General features: G+C 41.2%; 1 protein-coding gene across 4 annotated transcripts in view; it reads left to right on the top strand.

Annotated features, from left to right (window-relative positions):
- Nucleotides 1–19,222, top strand: part of Supt3h (SPT3 homolog, SAGA and STAGA complex component) — a 318,914-nt gene extending 299,692 nt beyond the window's left edge. For all 4 annotated transcript variants that reach the window (XM_028766546.1, XM_028766547.1, XM_028766549.1 and 1 more), the window contains one exon: nucleotides 18,865–19,222. In XM_028766546.1, the coding sequence (XP_028622379.1) occupies nucleotides 18,865–18,906 (42 nt within the window). In that variant the 3' untranslated portion in view covers nucleotides 18,907–19,222. The remainder of the gene's footprint in view (nucleotides 1–18,864) is intronic.
- Nucleotides 19,223–19,474: the final 252 nt, after the last annotated feature.

The following is a 19,474-nucleotide window of genomic DNA, read 5'->3' as shown; positions in this document are numbered from 1 at the left end:
TGGTGACCTCAGAGAGGTGAGAATGGTTATCCTTGTGTTGATGGTGAATTAGGAGGAGGAATTATGGGTATCTTTACTCATTTATCTTCACTTACTTTATCTCTGATCTTTTGAGGAAATATTCAGGCCTTCACCATTGAGACTGATGTTAGTTGTGGGGTTTTTACAGCTATCTTCCTTTCATCAGAATGAAGATACCGTTGTTTTTGTCTGTCTGGTGTTTTAATTTTGGCTTCTCCAAATACATCATTTGGAGCCTTGATTAAAACAAATTATAATTTGATTCTACCAAGAATGACTGTTTAAGATTGATTATTTTGTTTATGTATATGTGTGCATTATTACATATGTGTATCATGTGTGCACATGGAGGCCAGAGGGCATGGGATCCCCTGGAAATAGGCTTGCAGGCAGCTGTGAGTCATATATGTGAGTGCTGGCATTCAGACTCAGGTCCTCTTAGAAGAACAGCAAGTACTTTTAGCCACTAAGCTATCTCTCCAGCTCCCACTCATATCTTCCTAAACAAAACTTATTGCCACAATCTGTTACAAGATTAGGCTTTTATTTCTTAATATCTCTAAACATTGCTAGCAATATAAATCCTTTTTACTTTACCTGGTCCACCTGTCATTTGGATGGCCACAATGTACCTAGGTAATTATTCCCTCCTACCAAACACTGTGTTTCTTTTCTATACTCAGTGGGCCTGTATTAATTTATTTATTTGCCAGTATCATGCATGTATATCAGGGATTTTAGCCTTTCTCCTTCTTACCTTTGTTCATCTTCTCTCCCTCTTCCACTGGAAACCTTCTTTCCAATAAGTTCCCACATGTTCATGTCCACATATGAGACACACACACACACACACACACACTGAATTTAACTGGAGTTTCTTACATGGACACGGTGCAAGGTTATTTACTGGCTCACAGCCTATTTTTCAATGGCTCTCTCTTGCCCTTCTCCATTCCTCTCCTTGTATCAAAATATCCCAGGTCCATTGTGTGGTCTCACAGCCTGACAAGCTTGTCAGTAAACTGATGCCAGGTACTAATCTTTATAGAACTACTTTTGTATTCTCCCTAAACCCAAGTTATTTTCATAAGACTTGACTCAATGTCTGTTGTTCCCCAAAGTTCCTAAGGCCCACAATGTTTCTCACTGACAGAGTTGATCAGTACCCATGGCTAAAAGAGCTATAGGATCTCAGAATTTAAAAAGTGCCAAGAGATGGGAAGATGGCCTGATAGGTGAAGCACATACGAAAGAGGACCTGAGTGTGGGTCCCCAGCACTTACCTAAAAGCTGGGCACATTAGCATGAGCCTGAAATCTCAACACTCAGGAGGCAGACAAGAGAATCCCAAGAGCCTGCTGACCAGCCAGTCTCGCCAAAACTCCAGGTTTAGTGAGTGAACTTGTCTCAAAACATAAGGTGGGAAGTGATGGAGAAAGATACCAGACGCTGATCTTCAGCCTTCATAGTCACGTACATGCGTGTTCACATATACACCATACAGACACACACAAAGAAGTTGCAAGTGACACATAATGTATAAAGGACTTAGAGATTCTCTTAAAGGTACTGTTTGTACACTGCTGCATCAAGGCCAGTGGCGAGACTCCGATGTCCCAGACGTACGGGGCACATCTTGCCACATAGGTAACTTCACAAAGGTGACGCCATGTGTGTGTTTCTTCCCTATTGATTTAGTGATCGTCAGATTCTTGGGGAGGTGCTGCTGGCTTAAAGGACTTTTTGAAGAAAGTGCATCAAACATCTGAAGAAAGAGAGTTTAACCACTTTGACCATATTCAGGGGTTAAAAAGAGAAAATGGTTGAAATGGTTCATTTCTTACTTTCAAATAGAAATGGGTTAGGCTCAACTCAGCCCTTGCCAATCAGCACAGATCTCTAACTATTAGATAATCCTCTGCCTCAGGCTTGAAGGCATGTCTGTTACTCATTTAAGTCTTAGTGGGGCTGTAATATAATCCTTGAAACTGTTTCCTTTGAGGCTTTGCGTGTGCATAATCACACATGTGCTCATACATGTGCACTGTACACACAAACTTAGCATGCACACATCTATCCAGATGGCTTTCTTCCTTTCCCTATCACATTCCCCCCCCCAAAAAAAAAAACAAAGCTTCTGTGTAATAAGAACCGTGACTGTTTCACTAATTCTCCAGAGCCTATGTGTCTCTCACATAGACAATATATACAGGAAAGTGAAAGTTCTAGAAAACAGTGCTCTTGGTGCTCTTGTCACACTGACAAAGGCTTGTTTTTCCTTAGATATAATTTCAGTTTTGCACCCATGTTGTGTAACCAGAACTACAGGTGTCTAACTTTGGTGTCTGCATGGCTTCCCTCCTTACTTTATTCACTTTGGGGTTTTCCTTTCTTCTTGTCTGTCTGTCTGCCTGCCTGCCTGCCTGTTTGAGATAGGATCTCTCTATGTAGCCATGGCTGTCCTGAAATGCACTATGTAGACCAGCGTGACCTATAACTCACAGAGAAATCTACCTGCCTCTTCCTTTGTACTAGGACTAAAGGTGACTATCACTTTGAGTGTCATATTATCAGAGAAGCACAATGTCCGCCCCATCTCTGTCCCCTCACTCAGCCATATTTATCTTCATAGCATAAATATATATTCATAATATAGCCCCACTCTTTCATGTCTGCTAATGGTACTTCATAAATGATTGTGAGTTAGTGAACAAATTTATAAACAGATGTCAGGTAGGGACGCATATGAGCCTGAGTTTCCTCAGGGCCTAAACATACATTGAGTTCCTGTCTACAGAGGGAATACATGTCTTGAATATTTTCCAGTAGTATAGAAAAGCTAATTAATAAAATCCAGTTAATTATGTCACTGAAGACTTATCATCACATGCTTTCTGTTTGGCTACCAGAAGTAAAACTACTCTGCTGAAGGTGTCCTTAACATTGTTTTTATTTCCTCAAATACTATTTTTCATGATAATGTATTTTTGTAATATCTCATTATACATTACAAAGATGGAGTTACTGATCCTAAGGATTAATAGGGCAGAAAGCAATGGACTTGATCTCCCTGACAGGTATTAACTCCATTACCAAGAAACTTGCTTTGGAGCCAGGGATGCAGCCCAGTTGGTAGTTTGCCTATCATGCATGCAGCCCTGGGTATGATTCCCCAACATGGCATAAAGCCAGCCTTGTGATCTAGACATGTAATTCCAGCACTTGGTCAGTCCAAGTGGGATGAGAGAGTTCAAGACCACCCTGCACCTACATGACTCCTGGCCTCAAAAAGAAATTGCTTTTAAAACTCTGCAGGCCTTTTTCTTCCACACTCAATAATTGATACTGGATTTAGTCTCCTTGTACTTTCACAGTGTTATAAAGTGCCACAGTCTTGAAGATAACTCTGTAAGGTTCCCCCATCCAGGCTTATCATTATGTACAGTATTTTTGCTAATGTACTGTGAAGAATCAGTTGTTTTAAATGATAGTGAGACCCGCCTCTGCTGTAAAGGCTAGATGAGAGTGTTTTCTTGGTGAGGTAGAAATAGAACTGATCTCACATGGATCCTCTCAGCCCAGAACATGCGTGATTGCCAACACAAGGCAAAGATGTTTGTTTCTGACTCCGGATTCTGAGGGCTTCAGCAGTGGCCTCCACTTCCAGGATGGCTAGATTGAAGCAAATGGCTAGATTGAAGCAAATGCTATCTTGCCATCACACAAATCAGAACAAGAAAATAATCTGAGCAAGTAGATGCCATCTGCATTATTTTTACAGGTCTGCATTACTTTTCTAGGACAAAATATCACCAACTGAGTGACTTTAGCCAAAGAAATCACTGCCACATTGCTCTGGAGGCTAGAACTCTGAGCCTTGGCCTGGCTCTTGCTGTGAGCTGAGTGCAAAGCAGTTCCATGACTTTCCTGACCTTCAGTGGTGTCTAGCAGTTCTTAGTACTCACTGGCTTGTAGATCAAATCACTCCAGTCTCTGCCCTGTCTCCTCCCATGGTGATGTCCCTAAATATGTCTGCTTCTTCCTAAAAGGACACCAGTGATGTTAGGGACTATCCTAACCATCTCAAATTAATCAAATTACATTTGAAAAGAGTGTATTTCCAAATAAAGTCACATTCAGTAGTGCTAGAAACTATCTTTTTGAAAAACCTGTTGAACTTATGACACTGTAACCTGCATTATCTGATTAGCCTGAGAATAAATGCCTTTTGAATGGGATACCTAAATCATCCCCTCCTAGGCTTGGAGAACATTGCAAATAAAGGGTCAGAAAGAACATAGGAGCCCAGGAAAAGTTGGAGTAGTGTGGAACCTTGACTTCCAGCCATGCATGACTGTTGCATTCTGGAACTCAGACAGCTGTGGTCACCTGCACATGATCTGTGCGGGATTAAACTCAGTCATGGGAGAGGTGAGACTTATGTGCCCTCCCCTCTCTGAGGGTTTAGAGAACACTAATGGATGATGGGGGAGGAAAACACTATTTGTTGCCTGATGTAGCCACTGGGAAGGTGCCCGTGATCCTATAAACAAACTGTCACCCTTGGTTCTGTAAACAGCCATAATGAGTACTCATTGGATCACACACAGTCCCAATAAGGACATAAAACTTGTAGAGGGGCCTACATAGGATAAGGATATGGATTAATGAGAGGGGAAGGGGTGCAAAAAAGGTAACAGGATGGATGATATGCTCAAAATACATTATGGATTTATATGAAAATGTCAGAACAAAACCCCCATTATATCTAATTAACATGTGCTTATATAAACATCAGAAGGTTATCAGCAGTAGACAAACCATACAAGTGGCCTTGTTGAGTTACTCATATTGAGTTATCGTGTTGAAACAAACTGAAAAGAAGAACAATTAAAGCAGTCAGCAGAAGGTCCACAGACTTGCAGTCCTTACCTCTTTGTCTTCAACATCTTTGGAAAACACTAACTAGAACCTGCAGAGCAGTGACACACTAGGACCCTTCCCTCTGCCTGCTCATTGCTGATGGCTGGTCCCTGCAGTGGAGCTGACTGGATGAGGCTGGTCCCTGCAGTGGAGCTGACTGGATGAGGGTGGTCCCTGCAGTGGAGCTGGCTGGATGAGGCTGGTCCCTGCAGTGGAGCTGACTGGATGAGGCAGAGCAGGGATCAGAAAGCTCAGGCTCATCTCACCTTGTCTATCTGCACCCAGCACAGACAGCTCTCAAGATGCCCATGATGAGACCCCAAACTGGAGACTTTAGAAGCTTACAGGTCAACACTAGCTCACCTGAGTTCTTCGAGAATGGCCCACCCATGCTCTGGGGCATGGCCAATATGATTCATAACTTGTTTAAAATTTATTGTATCTCATTATAATTTTAATCAAATGTACAAATATAAAATGCAAATGCACATACTTGATGCTTACTCAGACTCGAATTTTACTAAATACTTCCATATCCAGACCTAAATTGCTCCAGAGTTAAATTACTTTGTGTTTTAAGATATTACAACCTTCTTCTTTTTTTGCACTAAAAGCCTAACTTTTTAATGTCTCCATATAATTATGCTTATCTGAGTCGGAAAGGAGGCAGCCTCCATATGCGCATTGCCACATGCGTTGATAAGATAGAACAGTCAATGCATGAAAATGGCCTAGATTGAGTAAATTAGCAGTATCACCGAAGGAAACCACGATAGGAAATAGTTTTACACATGTAATTGCTGAAATCCTCTAGTGAGTATGTCCATCTGTACTAACTAAATAAATTTGTTTATAGACATGCTCTGTATTAGCTTCCACTCTTCTGCAGCCCTGTGCCAAACAAAATCTCACTAGAAGTAGGATGTTCACACCCGACGAGGAGTTTCTTGGATAAATATTTTTATTATATGGAGACCAAAACCACTTTTATAAATTTTCAGACTTTGATTGAAATACTATATTTCTTTACATTTGTTTTCTTTTTTTTTCCATCTTTTCTCCTGGCAGCTGTGTGTGCATGAGATCTCTCTCTCTCTCTCTCTCTCTCTCTCTCTCTCTCTCTCTCTCTCTCTCTCTCTCTTTCACACACACACACAGCTCTGGTGACAAGATGCTGGCTGCGGTCACAGGAGGCCAGCTGGTCCTGTGAGTAGAGGGACTAGTGTGCCCATCACTGCCACCAACAAATGATCTGGAGAGGCACAGACATGTGCCTTTGCAAAACTTATCTGGCAGCCTGATTGTAGGTGCTCCTTGAGTCATTCCAGGGTGGAGGCTGTCCAGCCCAGGGCACTTTGTGCAAAACTGTTTCTGTTTCCTTTGATGGCTGCACAGGCAGAATACAGAAAGGGAGAATTCTTCCAGTCTCCCAAGATCATAGAGTTCATGAAATGGCAGGCCTGGTCTTTTATAAGAATAATTTTGATTTCACCTTTGGCCAACTCTCTCTAGTATTGGTGTCAAATTTTAACTAGGCCTTCTAAAGATCTGTTGTTAACTAGAGAAATTACATAATTTGAAATTATTCTTAATTAGAGTTATCTATTAAAAGTGCAAGTGTACTAGACCATTTATTCTTTATAAATCTAAGCATCCTTGCTATCTTTAAAGTAATATGACTGGTAAACAGTTGGCTTAGATAATATTGTGACAAAGGATCCAGGCCTGTGCAAGAACTTAATTACTGTGGGCCCCAAAGCCTACCTGTAGAATTTACACAGAACCTAGTGAAGTGAGCACTTTCCTACTGTGCTGTATTGTAGATTCCCATAGGTACCATATCTGTCTTTAAATGGTTCTATAGGTCAGAATAATTCATCATTTAGCATGGTAGATCTAAATAGGAAATTTTTGTTTATAATATTTTGGAGGTAAAACTTCAAAATGGCTAAGGCAGATTGTAATTCTATTGATCTAAATGTGTTAGAGAAACATAAGGGTATGATATTTGCAGGTTAAGGGAATATGTTCCCAGTGCTTCCAGAACATCCAACTCTGGGTAAAGAGCATGTGAAGGCATGGGAGAAGCATGCTCTCCACTGTCAGTCCACAGCTGTTTCATTCAGTTCTCAAATAAGTGCGAGGAAATAGTTTAAATTAATATACAGAACCTACGCTGGGCCCTACAGCAGTTCACCACAGTGAGTAGACTGCTTGTATAACATGACTGTTTCTTAGGTGACTTTCATAGCCTTCCAGTGCAAACCTTCTGGGTTGGAGTCTTAGTATGTAGCCACCATAGATAAGTATTTAAGAACAAAGTAAACCAAACTCTTCCTTAAAGTTTAACGTGGAGCATTCTTGTACCCCTAGTCATCACCTTACATCCACAGCCCAGGTCTCAGCTGTGTGGCTTCCTTCCAGAAGCTTCTTTAGCCAGCACTATCCACCTCTGCTGTCTAATCTGATGTCTGCTATGCTCTAGTCAGACCTTCATTGTGACTGTCAGCTCTTGTTCACTATGTGTCTCCCCCAAAGACTTCCTCCCACAGAAGAAGCACCCCTATGACCCTGCTCTCCCTCCCTTATGGTTCATTTGATGCATAAATGAGTGGATGGATGATAGCAGGTTCACACAGAAACATGCCTCTTTATATGGCTACCAAGTATGCCAGCAACCACTGTATCCTAACCTCACATCATTTCGGTGTTCATTATCATCGAAACCTTTTAAGAACCTGAATTATAATTTATTTACTGTTCAATGAAGTTGGTATCAACCATTGGCAAGCAGGTATTCCTAGAGATATACTCTTAAGAAGTATTTAAGAGACTCGTAGAACATACCTAAGAGTGTATCTGGGATTGACTGTATGAGGGGCTCCCTGAATGTAGGCAATACAGTCCCACTGGGAATGTTCAGTTAGAATAAAAGAAGGAAGTGAGAAAGGCCAGCTAAAGCAAGTGTTTCACATCTGCTTCCTGACTGAGATAAGGAACATGGTCCTTGAGGACCCTCTGACATGATGGACCAAATTCTCCCAAAGCACCAGCCAAAATAATATCGCCTCCTTTTAACTGTCTCTCGGGCGTCAGCAGAAGAAAATCGTACAGCATGCCAGGCCTGCTTTAGCTTGCTTCGCATGATGCCTTCCCACTCCATCCATCTTGCAGGAAATAGCTCGATTTCATTTTCATTAAGAGTTTAGATACATTTTGAGTTCATTTCAATATGAGGTGAACAATTAAGATCAAGTTTCATTTTTCTGCATGTAGCTGCCCCATCTTTCCAGGACCACTTTTTAAATAAGCAACCTTTTCTCCAGTGTATGTTTTGGACACCTTTGTCAAGAATCTGTTGACATAGATGTGCAGATTTGTTTCTAGGTTTTCCATTAGTGTCTGTATCTGTTTTATGCCAATTTCATGCTATTCTGCTTACTATGACTCTGCAGTATACCTTGAAATCAAATATGCTTTTTTTCTGGCTTCGTTTGGCTCTTTAGTATCTTTTGTGTTTGCATATGAATTTTAGGATTATTTTTACAGTTCTGTGAAGAATAGGGATAAAATCAAATCTGAAAATTACTTTTGTTACTGGACATTTTAGCAGTTGATCTTCCAGCTCATGAGCATGGGAGCTCCTTCTGTCGTTGAATACCTTTGATTTCTATTATCATTTTTCATAACTAACATTATGGAGGTCTGTCTTAAGTTTCTTCCTGGGTATCTTTTTTATCCTATTGTGAATGGAATTGTTTTCAAGATCTCTCATCCAGGAAATCATCATACTTTACATACTCAATTTGCATCTTGCCATTTGAATGAAATTATCAATTCAGACACTTGTGTGACATATTTAGGATCGTGTACCTACAGGATCATGCATCCGTAAACATCCCACTGACCATCCTCCTTCCCTGTTTTTACGTCTGTAGTGTGTTTCTTCCTACTTGCTAACCCTCTAGTAGTAGACTGATGAGAGCATGGTGACTGCACGCCTTTGCTTGGCTGCCGATGTCACGGTGCTGGCTGTGACCATTTCCTATTCAGCCCTTATTTGGTGGGTTGTGACTCTTCTATGCCTCATTTCTTCTTACCATGAAGGGATGTTAAATTTCATCAGGTTTTTTCTGTATGTAACACGATGATTATTTTTAGCCTTCATTCCTTGAACGTAATGTGTTAAGTTTCTTGGCTATACATGCCAGATAGCTCTTGTGGCACTGGGTTGACCCCATTTCCATTGGAGGGTACGATCTTTTTGATGTGCTGCTGGATTTGATTAACCCCTAAGCATTGGTTATACCTGGAACACAGAAGGATAAATCAAACAGCAATTCTGTGCCTTCAGGGGAGTAGATTGGTCAGTTAAGAGAAATGAGAATGCATAGTTGGTACAGCTTAGCCCACTCCTGTTGTTGTTTCTGTTAATAACTCCTGCCACTTTGGTACGTTTTACATGTATTATAGATGTGTGTGCTGCTTGGGATAATGATAGACCTCTGTATTTTGATTTAAAAGTTAGCCAAATAAAAGCTTTATATTACTGGCATTAATTATTAAACTTCAATGTATTGAAGTTTATACTATATTATGGAAGTAATGGTGTTTACATGGGAATCATATACTTTTTCACCCATCAAATTGCTGAAGTTGACATTTATAAAAATTCCTTTTTTGTTCTAAAAGACAATATGGATTATATCAGCCACTTAATTATTTTGTTTAATAAGAACAATAACAAAAAAACTAACACATCTCTTATGTAATTTGAAATGACTTGGGCAATTAGAAATGATAATTTCTTGTAACTACATTCAGCAAATTTTGTATTTAGAAGGCCAAATCAAATTGGCAGTATCTCAAGCACTTTTAAAGTAAGAATCGGAGACAGAACACAACCCTCACAAAATGGCAAAGTATATGGTAGTACTCACTTATAATCCTAGCTTGAGAGGCTGACACAGAAGGATAGAGTCTGAGGCAAGCTTGGGTTAGCTAGTGAGACTTATCTCAGGGAGACAAGTCCTTCTAGGTTTATAAGCCCCTGAGTACTTGCAGTAGGGTAGGTTTTAATGCTATATCTTTTCCTCCATTTTGCTAGCCAAAGAAGACCTCTTATTTAAAGGACATGCTCGTCTGCTGCTCTTAAATCAAGGCTGTGCTGCCTGGCCAGGTGCCACCATGACTTTTCACAGTGTATCTATAACATGAGAGAAGTCTAGAAGGGGAAAACATTTAATGAAGAGCGTTCCACATTTACAAAACTATCCATCATATGGTTCAGGTTAGATTTTCTGAAATATCAGAGTTGGTATGCAATTATCAAGAAAAGTCACATGGCAGTGTTGCAAACTAGCTGTGCCTATTTGTACTTAGGCTTGCTAATGAGATTCAGCCATGATTTCCACTTTGATTTTAAGTGTCTCGGACCACCATTCAGTTTCATTCATTTTAATTACATCTCTTGGCCACACACACAGAGCAGCAAAGAAAGGGGGCATGTTTTATCTTTTAAGAAACTATTGCATAGCTTTGATATGAAGTCCCAGAGCCTCAAAGATTTCTGTATTAAAGCAAAGCAATATGCTGTCAGGACAGTCATCTCTTTAGGCAAATGTAGGGACTGAGGTTGGGCTCAGAGGTTTTATACTCAGCAAACCATCTGAGTATATGGGGGTGCTGAGGATTTGAAGCAGTCTTTCTAGAGTGTGCCACAATTTGATATAATCTCCAGTATTACTGCCAGAAGAGAGATAGAGAAAAGGCTGGTTCACACCGCCGTGTATATGCACAGTGTAGTTTTGTTCAGTCATCTGTCAATTGTGGGAAAATGGAGGGAACTCTGAAGAGCCTGCTAAGCAAAAGAAGCTGGTCCTAGACAAACACTATATGCTTTTCCCTCATACACATACAGAGTCTAGGTAATACATACATGTGGGGTAGGTGAGAGGACCAGTATGAGAGGACCAGGGAAGACAATAAGGGCAAGCATGAGCAGGAGTCTCTATGGAAACATAATAAACATACATTTTCTAGGCTTACTAAACCATTAATGTAAATACTAAAAACTGAATGAAAAGGGTATTTTAAAGGAGAAGGCTAGTGGATAGACAAACAGCCTGCTTACTTTAGAGAGTGGGAGTACAGGGAGATGGAGAGGAAGCCAGTTCATTTGACCCGTGACACATTTCCTTATAAAATTCAGGAAAGTACCCACCTTCACAGCGCCAGTTCAAACCACTGTATCCCCAATGTTCCCTCCCAGAAGAGCTGTGCAGGCTTTATGCCCAGTCTCACCCCTGTGGAGTGAAGCACTCAGGGGACCGTCCATGGCAGCTCTCTGTGACATAAAGCTTATCCTACATTTAGTGTGCGTATAAGCCAAACCTTTTTATTGTCACTTGCATTCATCCCAGTGGCCAACTCCAAACAGATCCGGGCAGGCTATGATATATGTCAAACCTTGAGTCAGGTTCCAGAAACAGCCCTGATGAGACTTGACTAGAAGCATATGAGTATCTCAAATGTCCTAAAGATATACACATTGACTGCAGAAACCTCATCCAATTTTATCTTAGGCCAAGTAAAATATAAAGGCAGACTTATCAGAAGTACACCAGACTTCTTAACAGACACCCTAAAATCCAGAAGAGCCTAGACAGAGGTCATACTGATCCTAAGAGAACACAAATGCCAGCCCAGGCTACTATACTCTGCCAAACTCTCAATCGTAGATGGAGAAACCAAAATATTCCAGGACAAAACCAAATTTAAACAGTATCTATCTACCAATCCAGCCCTACAGAGGATTGAAGAAGAAAACTCCAACACAAGGAAGGTACCTACACCAAAGATAAAACAAGAAATTAATCATCTCACAACAAAACCAAAGGGAGAAAATCACATACACATAATGCCACCTACAACAACAAACATAACAGGAACTAACAATCATCTGTCCTTAACATCTCTCAATATTAACGGACTCAGTTCCCCAATAAAAAGACATAAGCTAACAGACTGGATATGCAAGCTGGATCCAGCATTTTGCTGCACATGAGAAACACACCTCAGTAACAAAAACAGACACTATCTCAGAGTAAAAGGCTGGAAAAAAGTCTTCCAAGCAAATGATCCCAAGAGACAAGCTGGAGTTGTCATTCTAATATCTAATAAATAGACTTTCAACCAAAAGTTATCAAATGAGATGGGGAAGGGCACATCATATTCATAAAAGGAAAAATCCACCAAAAGGAAGTCTCAATTCAGAACATCTATGCCCCAAATGCAAGGGCACCCACATTCATAAAAGAATGTTACTAGCTGGGCGGTGGTGGCACACGCCTTTAATCCCAGCACTTGGGAGGCAGAGGCAGGTGGATTTCTGAGTTTGAGGCCAGCCTGGTCTACAGAGTGAGTTCCAGGACAGCCAGGACTACACAGAGAAACCCTGTCTCGAAAAAAACAAACAAACAAACAAAAAATGTTACTAAACCTCAAAACACACATTGAAACCCACACAATAGTAGTGGGAAACTTCAACACCCCACTCTCACCAACGGACAGGTCATTGAAACAGAAGCTAAATAGAAGCACAGCAGAAGTAATAGAGGTTATGAACCAAATGGTTTTAGCAGATATATACAGAATATTTCACCCTAAAACAAAAGAATGTACCTGCTTCTCAGCACCTCATGGTACCTTCTCCAAAATTGACCATATAATCTGTCACAAAACAGGCCTCAACAGCTACAAGAAGATTGAAATAATCTCATTCTATCAGAATCACCACGGGCTAAGGCTAGACTTCAATAACAACAAAAACAACAGAAATCCCACATATCCATGGAAACTGAACAACTCTACTGAATGATAGCTGTTTGGATATTTCATCCATTTATCAAAATTATTCCTTGTAGTACTCAGGGATGAAATGGCCCCCCACACATTGTGAATCTATCCTATACAAGAGTCAGAAATGGGACAGAGGCTTCCAACTACCTTGCTATACTATTTGAGGCATCAAATCCCATCCCATATGCCCTCTGCTTTTGTTCCACTCCCAAGAGTTTTTAACCAAAAACAAGAAACAAAAACAAAAAATATTTCTTTCCCTGCATCTGTTTTCCCTGTTAAGGATGAATACATAACTCTGGGGAGAGTCAGAAGTGTCTATGAAGAGGCTCAGTCTGGGTCATGGTCCCCCAGGCTCTCTCTACAGCACCATGGATGGGTCACTCCCTTTGGACATTAGTAGTCATCTGTTGAAAATTGGAATTCACAAAGATATAATTTAATGCCAACTACTGTGCCTTCATTCTAGCTGTTTGCAAAGAGTTTGTTCAAACTTAGTTTCACAGGCTGTTTTTCCAAATGCCTTTGTCTATGGTATTAAACATGTTGTGGCCAGTGACCTAGCTGAGTCCCTTCAGGGTGGTATCTTAGCATTTGGGAAGGAAAACACAGCCAGTAGTCTGTAGACAATGTCACGTGAGAAACATTACACAGAAGGAACCAGCAATTGTCTGGGGAGAAGCTGTTCTGTGAGCACTGAGTTCATCAGATGTGTTAGGTTATTCACTGAGAAATACTGTCTGTTGCATGATCACAACAGATTCTGAAAGCAGCTATTTAAGGACAAAGAATCTCAAGGTCTTATTATTAATGATATAGCCATTCTATGACCTCTGCAGCCCTTGCTTTACCTCCAAAGGCCCAGGGTGCTTCTAAATCACCCTTTCTCTCTCTCTCTCTCTCTCCCTCTCTCTCTCTCTCTCTCTCTCTCTCTCTCTCTCTCTCTCTCTCTCTCTCTCTCTCTCTCTCTCTTGTGTGTGTGTGTGTGTGTGCGGTGTGAGTTGAGACATGTTTCTCACTAGTCTGGAGCTCACTAAGTAGCTGAGAATTCATCAAGGAGACGAGACTCCAAGGATCTGTCTGTCTGATTCCCCTGCATTGAAGTTACAAGAGCCCACTACTACCAGGCCCAGGTTGTTTGTTTGTTTGTTTGTTTGTTTGTTTACTGACTGGGCCCTCCCTTCAACCCATATGTTGTCCAACTTTGAAGATCTGTTTGTTTGCTTGTTTGTTCATTCATTCATTAAGCATCCCAAGTGATTTGGTTGTAGTTTTTTACATAGTATTCTTCAACATAGACTGACTGAAAAATACACTCTGGTCATGAATGCCTCCAAGCTAACAGTGGTGACCTCCAAGAACCATCCCTGAATACTGAAATTTTATATCAGCCTGATAGACTTTCAATCTTATTTATTCTCCAAGTCATGTTTAGCAAGAATTAAGCTTGTTATGTGTCAAGAGTAATACAGATAGAAAAAATTATCCCAGATTTGCGGGGTGGGGGGGGGAGATATTTTGTTTTAATGTAAGACTGTGGAATAGAAAAAGAATGTGGGCCCTATGCTTTAAATCCTAAATCTACCACTCACTAGTCATACAGTTCTAAAATATGAGACCCTTTCAACTTGTTTGTGGTAAAGCTCAAATTAGATGTGGACATGAAAGTACTTCATAAACCATTAAACCATATATTTTCACATTTTTTATTTTTTCCTTCCATTTTTTAAGAAATATAAAAATCTCATGTTTTTTTCATATTTTATCTAAAATTAAATGTTGTTTAGATTAAAAGAAAACAAATGGCCACTTTGTTTTCTCCTTTTCTCCCTTGAGAATGGCTCTTTTTCACACATTTTCTTTCTGGTAATGAAAGCACTGATGTGCGTTTGGAAACACCGCGATACCAGGCTCTGTCTCAGTTCTCTCTGGGTCCTTACACCACCCAGCACAGCTTTACACAGCTCAGAACTCAGTAGCTCTGGGTCCTTACACCACCCAGCACAGCTTTACACAGCTCAGAACTCAGTAGAGGTCAGCTAAAATCAGAGTAAGCAAGTGTGCGGGAACTCAATAGAACCTAAGCCGCCTTCGGTAGGCTTGTATGAAGTGAAGTACTTGTAGGGTTGGGGTCAGGGGCAGTAGAATTATTTTCCTTTGTATGAAAAGTTTGAAAAGAAGAAATCGGGGAAGTGAGGGTAAAATTAAATCAGAGTCTGAGCGAGGAAGAGGGAGGGCGGCTGTAATCTGAAGATGGACATTTACCAAATGCTTGGCATACAAACCATCCTCAGCAGTGCGTACTGGAATGACGGGTAAGTTTCTGGTACAACCCATGAAAAACAGAAGTAAACCAGCTTGGAAATAGTGTTTTTACTAGCTTATCCATGTACAGATAACAGAAGGAGGTACTGTTCTGAAAGTACAGCTTCTGAAACCCCCATGGCAGTGTGTGGAGTCTGTATCTGCCTCTCCAGACAGATCAACATCCAGGAACTGCTCATTGTATGCAGGTGAAAGAAATTGTCTAATGTCAAAAATTGGGAATCATCTGCCTTCTCAATTTAAAAAGGATAGAAACAACCAGAAATTTAAAAGTGCAGCTTTTTATTATCATTATCATCTTTGCAGCTAGTTTTGAGAGAAGCCAAAACGTTTGAGCTTTTCAACAGATCCACAGGGTAGCAAGTGGCCATTGAGAGTAGCTTGATGGAACTCCACACAGGGTGGAGAGCAGGTAGCAGCAAGTTGACTGGGGGCAGGGGAGGGGCCTGATGGCGTGGATGGGCTTCCTGGATGTTTCTAGCCAGTCTGAATTGTACAACCAGGAATGTATATGAAGATGTGGGCCTGGCACTCATTCCTAGGATTCGAAAGAAGAAAGTGGACCACAAAGCCATTCGTGAGAATGTGTGTGTTGGAAGACCTCACCAGGCTGTGTTTAAATTTAGTTTCTACATTCACAGCACAAATACATGAAATTCACAGCTGACACAGAGATGCGCTGTCTTCCTGTAGAGTTGCTTCCTTTACAGGAAAAGATGCCAAATTTGGGGTGTTCCCATGCCTTCCTTCACAGGCGCACCCATCCATCACACATCAAAAAGCCAGAGCAGTGGTTCTGGGCAGGGGACCCTGGGGAGCTGGCTGACTGACTTATCTTTGCTCAGTCTACATGTTCCTTTGTTCCCTTGAACTAGAAAAGAAGAACTCACAGAAGCCAGGCTCAGCTCTCAACTCTTCCCCCCTAGGCCGTGCCTCCTGGAGGTGTTTTCCTTAAAGCCTGTGAACTGTAAGGAGTGGTGATGAGCTGGCTCTAAAAGTGGGCTTAAAGACCATTCCACCCTCCTGGTCATGTCTCAGATAAAATAGCCAAGACTCTGTCTCCTACTGAGCCTCCCCTCCCAAGCAGAGACCATTCCAGCCATTCACCTATAGGGAAAGAACCTGTTTCACTTCCCTCACGGTATTCCCATACCTCCTACATAAAGGGCTGCCATTGTGCTTGTAAAGTGTCTGACTCAAGAGCTGAAAGTGTTAATCTCCCAAAAGCCTCTTGGAGACATCATAGCTGAGGGCTCTGTCAAGGTTGAGCCGCTGGCCTATATTATAGGACAAATCTCTCTGTCTGCAGTCTCCAGGTGGCTCCCCACAGAGTTAGTGAGCATGTTCTCCAGCAGACTTAGAAGGCAGACTCAGAATGTTCTAGTCCTTGCCAGGGTGTTCAATCCAGAAACGTTCTTCCTCCAGCACAGATGGAGTTTAAGGAACTCCTGGAGAGGTGATGAATGAAGCTTAGAATGGTTTCTTTTCCATTTCTATGAAGAAAGCTGTTGAGGATTTGGTAGGAATTGTGTGCAGTCTGTTTGTCCCTCTGGGTAGCAATGTTCTTCTCCATAAACAAATAGTCTCAGTTTCTACTCTGATCTTTCTTTCTTCCGTCCTTCCAAGTTTATAGTTTTTGTATTCTTGTTTCTCAGAGTCCTTTAGGTGGGTGCCGGGATCTATCTCTGAGGTATCTCTGGTTCTGACATAGGAATTTGCTATGGACTTCCCTGATCAGTCACTCCTCCCACCCTTGATGTGCTATGTTCACAGGCTTCAGGTTGTCTCTGTTTCCCTATGGCTCCTCCTTCATTGGTTAGCATCTGCCGGCCGCACGCTTTCTTCTTGGCGATTCATAGTTCTGAGCTGTTGTAATCTAAGCAGATAGTATCACTGCTAGTCTTTTAAGTTAGTGAGACTTCATTTGTGACTCAACGATCCAGGTGTAGTCATTCCTGGAGAATTTCCAAGTACTGATGAGAAGAATTCTGCCTCCTCGGTAAAATGTTCTGTAAATGTCTGTTAGGTCCACGTACTTTACAATATGATCCAACTAACATGCTTCCTGTGGAGGAGCTGGAGAGCCAGTCAGTGACTAAGAACAGAAGACCCGGGGTTCAGTTCTCACCCATACGGCAGCTCATAACCATCTATAACTTCACTTCAGAGTGTTTAACACTTTCTCCTAGATTCTGAGGGCAAAAAACAACACATACAAGGTGTATAGGTGTATATACATATATACAGGCAAAACATTTATACACATAAAATATATTTTTTAAGTTTTTAAAGCTTTCATCTTCCGCCCATTGACAAAAGTGGACCGGTGAATTACTCAACTAGTATTGTCTATCTAGAGTCTATCTTCCTATATAATTAATATTTCCCTTTATATTTGAGGAATGCCAGATTAGGTACTTATGTATTTAAATGGACAATTCTGACTGAATTAACCCTTTTACCAATATATAAAGATCTTTTTTAACTTTTGGCAATTTTTTTTAATTTAAAGTCTTCTTTGTTGTAATGATATAACAACTCTCGCCGACTTGTTTCATATTTTTGATATATCTTTTTCCAATCCTTAGTCTTTACCAGTGAAGTGAATTTCCTGTAGGCAGTGTAGAGTTGACTCCTGTATTTTTAATCCATTCATTATTCCCTGACTTTTGGTTGATGAATTTAATCTACTTATCATCATGAATATTATTAGTCGGCATAAAATTTCTTTTATTTTATTTATTTTTTTGGTTGTAGTATGGGTTTAGGGAGTTGTAAATTGTCCTTTTCAAACCTCTTTCTGGTTATTTATGGCTGGGTGGTTTCTGTCGCACTGGTCTGATTCTCTGCTCTTCTATGTGCATACAATACTCTTGGAAGCCAGAAAAGGGCATCAGATCCCTAGAGCTGGAGTTACAGGTTATTGTGAACTGCCTGACGTGAATGATGGGAACTGGATACAGGTCCTGTAAAAGAGCAGAGTGCCCTTAATCATCAAGCTATCTCTCCAGCCTGGAATATTAGTAGGTCCATGTGGTAGCCCTTTTGTTATAGTGTATCCTTAAGTGTTTCTTGTAAGGCTGATCTGATAATGGTAAATTCCTAAAGTCTCCATTTTGAGGAAATTGTGTTCCTGCAACCAGTGTCCAGTTCTGAAAGCCAGTTTATCCTGCCATGATCATCCATATGTCTGCCTCCGTGTGAGTCTACAGATAGGAGTTTTCCATACCACCAGCACCGTGCAGCGTGCCTCTGAGATTGCCATGCTACAGAGAGGAAGAAAGGCCTTCCTTAGTGTCTGTTCCCACAGCCTTCCACTCCAGACTATAAATTAGGCCTAGGAAGACGGTAATGAGTCAGTAATTTATAGACTATTACAATGCTTAGTTAGAACAGACTGCAGAGTACGTTGAATAGAGAACACATGTTTCCAAAAGACAAACAGACCCAGCACATCTCCTCCTCGGCTGAACCAACCCCAATCCATTAACAGGACAAAATGGATGCCTTATTTTGCATATCACCCACTTCCCCAAAATAGCCTCCCTAACCACTTGTTAACCACACTGACTTTAATAGACACAATGGTGGCTGTAGCTGTGCCACCAGAAGTATTCATACTAAGCGCTCTATTAGCTCGTAGCCAGCAGTCTACAAAACAGGAGGAAAGCTTCTGCCTCCTCTCCTTGTTCACTTGATGCGATAATTCATTGCAGATTTCTTTGTCTTTGACAGAGTGCCTACCGAAGGAGTGGGATGGCTTTCCTGGCCTGCTGAGGGGACCATGGCCGTGCCTGCCTCCATGAAGAGGGAGTGGTTCACCGAGGTCACTCTTCCCCGTCCTGCCTGAGAATAAAATCGGATTTTGACCTTCTCCTGCTCTAGGGAGTGACCTGCTTTGTTCCTGACTCTCAAGCGTCTGACTCCAGCTCTTCCCCAGCCTCCTCAGCCTTGTTTACTGAATGGGCCATTGCCTAATTAATGGCAGGATGTTGGGGATGGTGTGTAGGTGGGCAAGAATGCACATCACACAATTTTGAATTTTGAATTTGGCATGGATTTTCTGCCCTCAGCTCATAAATCTTAAAAGCGGTGTGCATTTTTTTCCTCCAGTGTTTAGTCTGCCTCTTATATGATGCATTTTTATGATTCAGATTTGGGACAAAAGAGACAAAATTCAAATGAGTCAGTGTACCCTTCCCACTGACCCACCAACTGTGCTTTCCAACATTGATGATTGTCTCTGTGTACGTTTTAGAAACATTGTTACTTTATAAATGTACACCCATCAGAGATTCTGCTGGTGGGACAAGCCACCTGTTCCCTCCTCACCCATCACCTCAGT

Source organism: Grammomys surdaster, unplaced genomic scaffold, assembly GCF_004785775.1.
Source record: "Grammomys surdaster isolate TR1022 unplaced genomic scaffold, NIH_TR_1.0 169, whole genome shotgun sequence".
NCBI classification, from domain to species: domain Eukaryota; kingdom Metazoa; phylum Chordata; class Mammalia; order Rodentia; family Muridae; genus Grammomys; species Grammomys surdaster.
The sequence above is the reverse complement of the archived record's forward strand: the minus strand, read 5'-3'. Positions and strand labels throughout refer to the sequence as shown.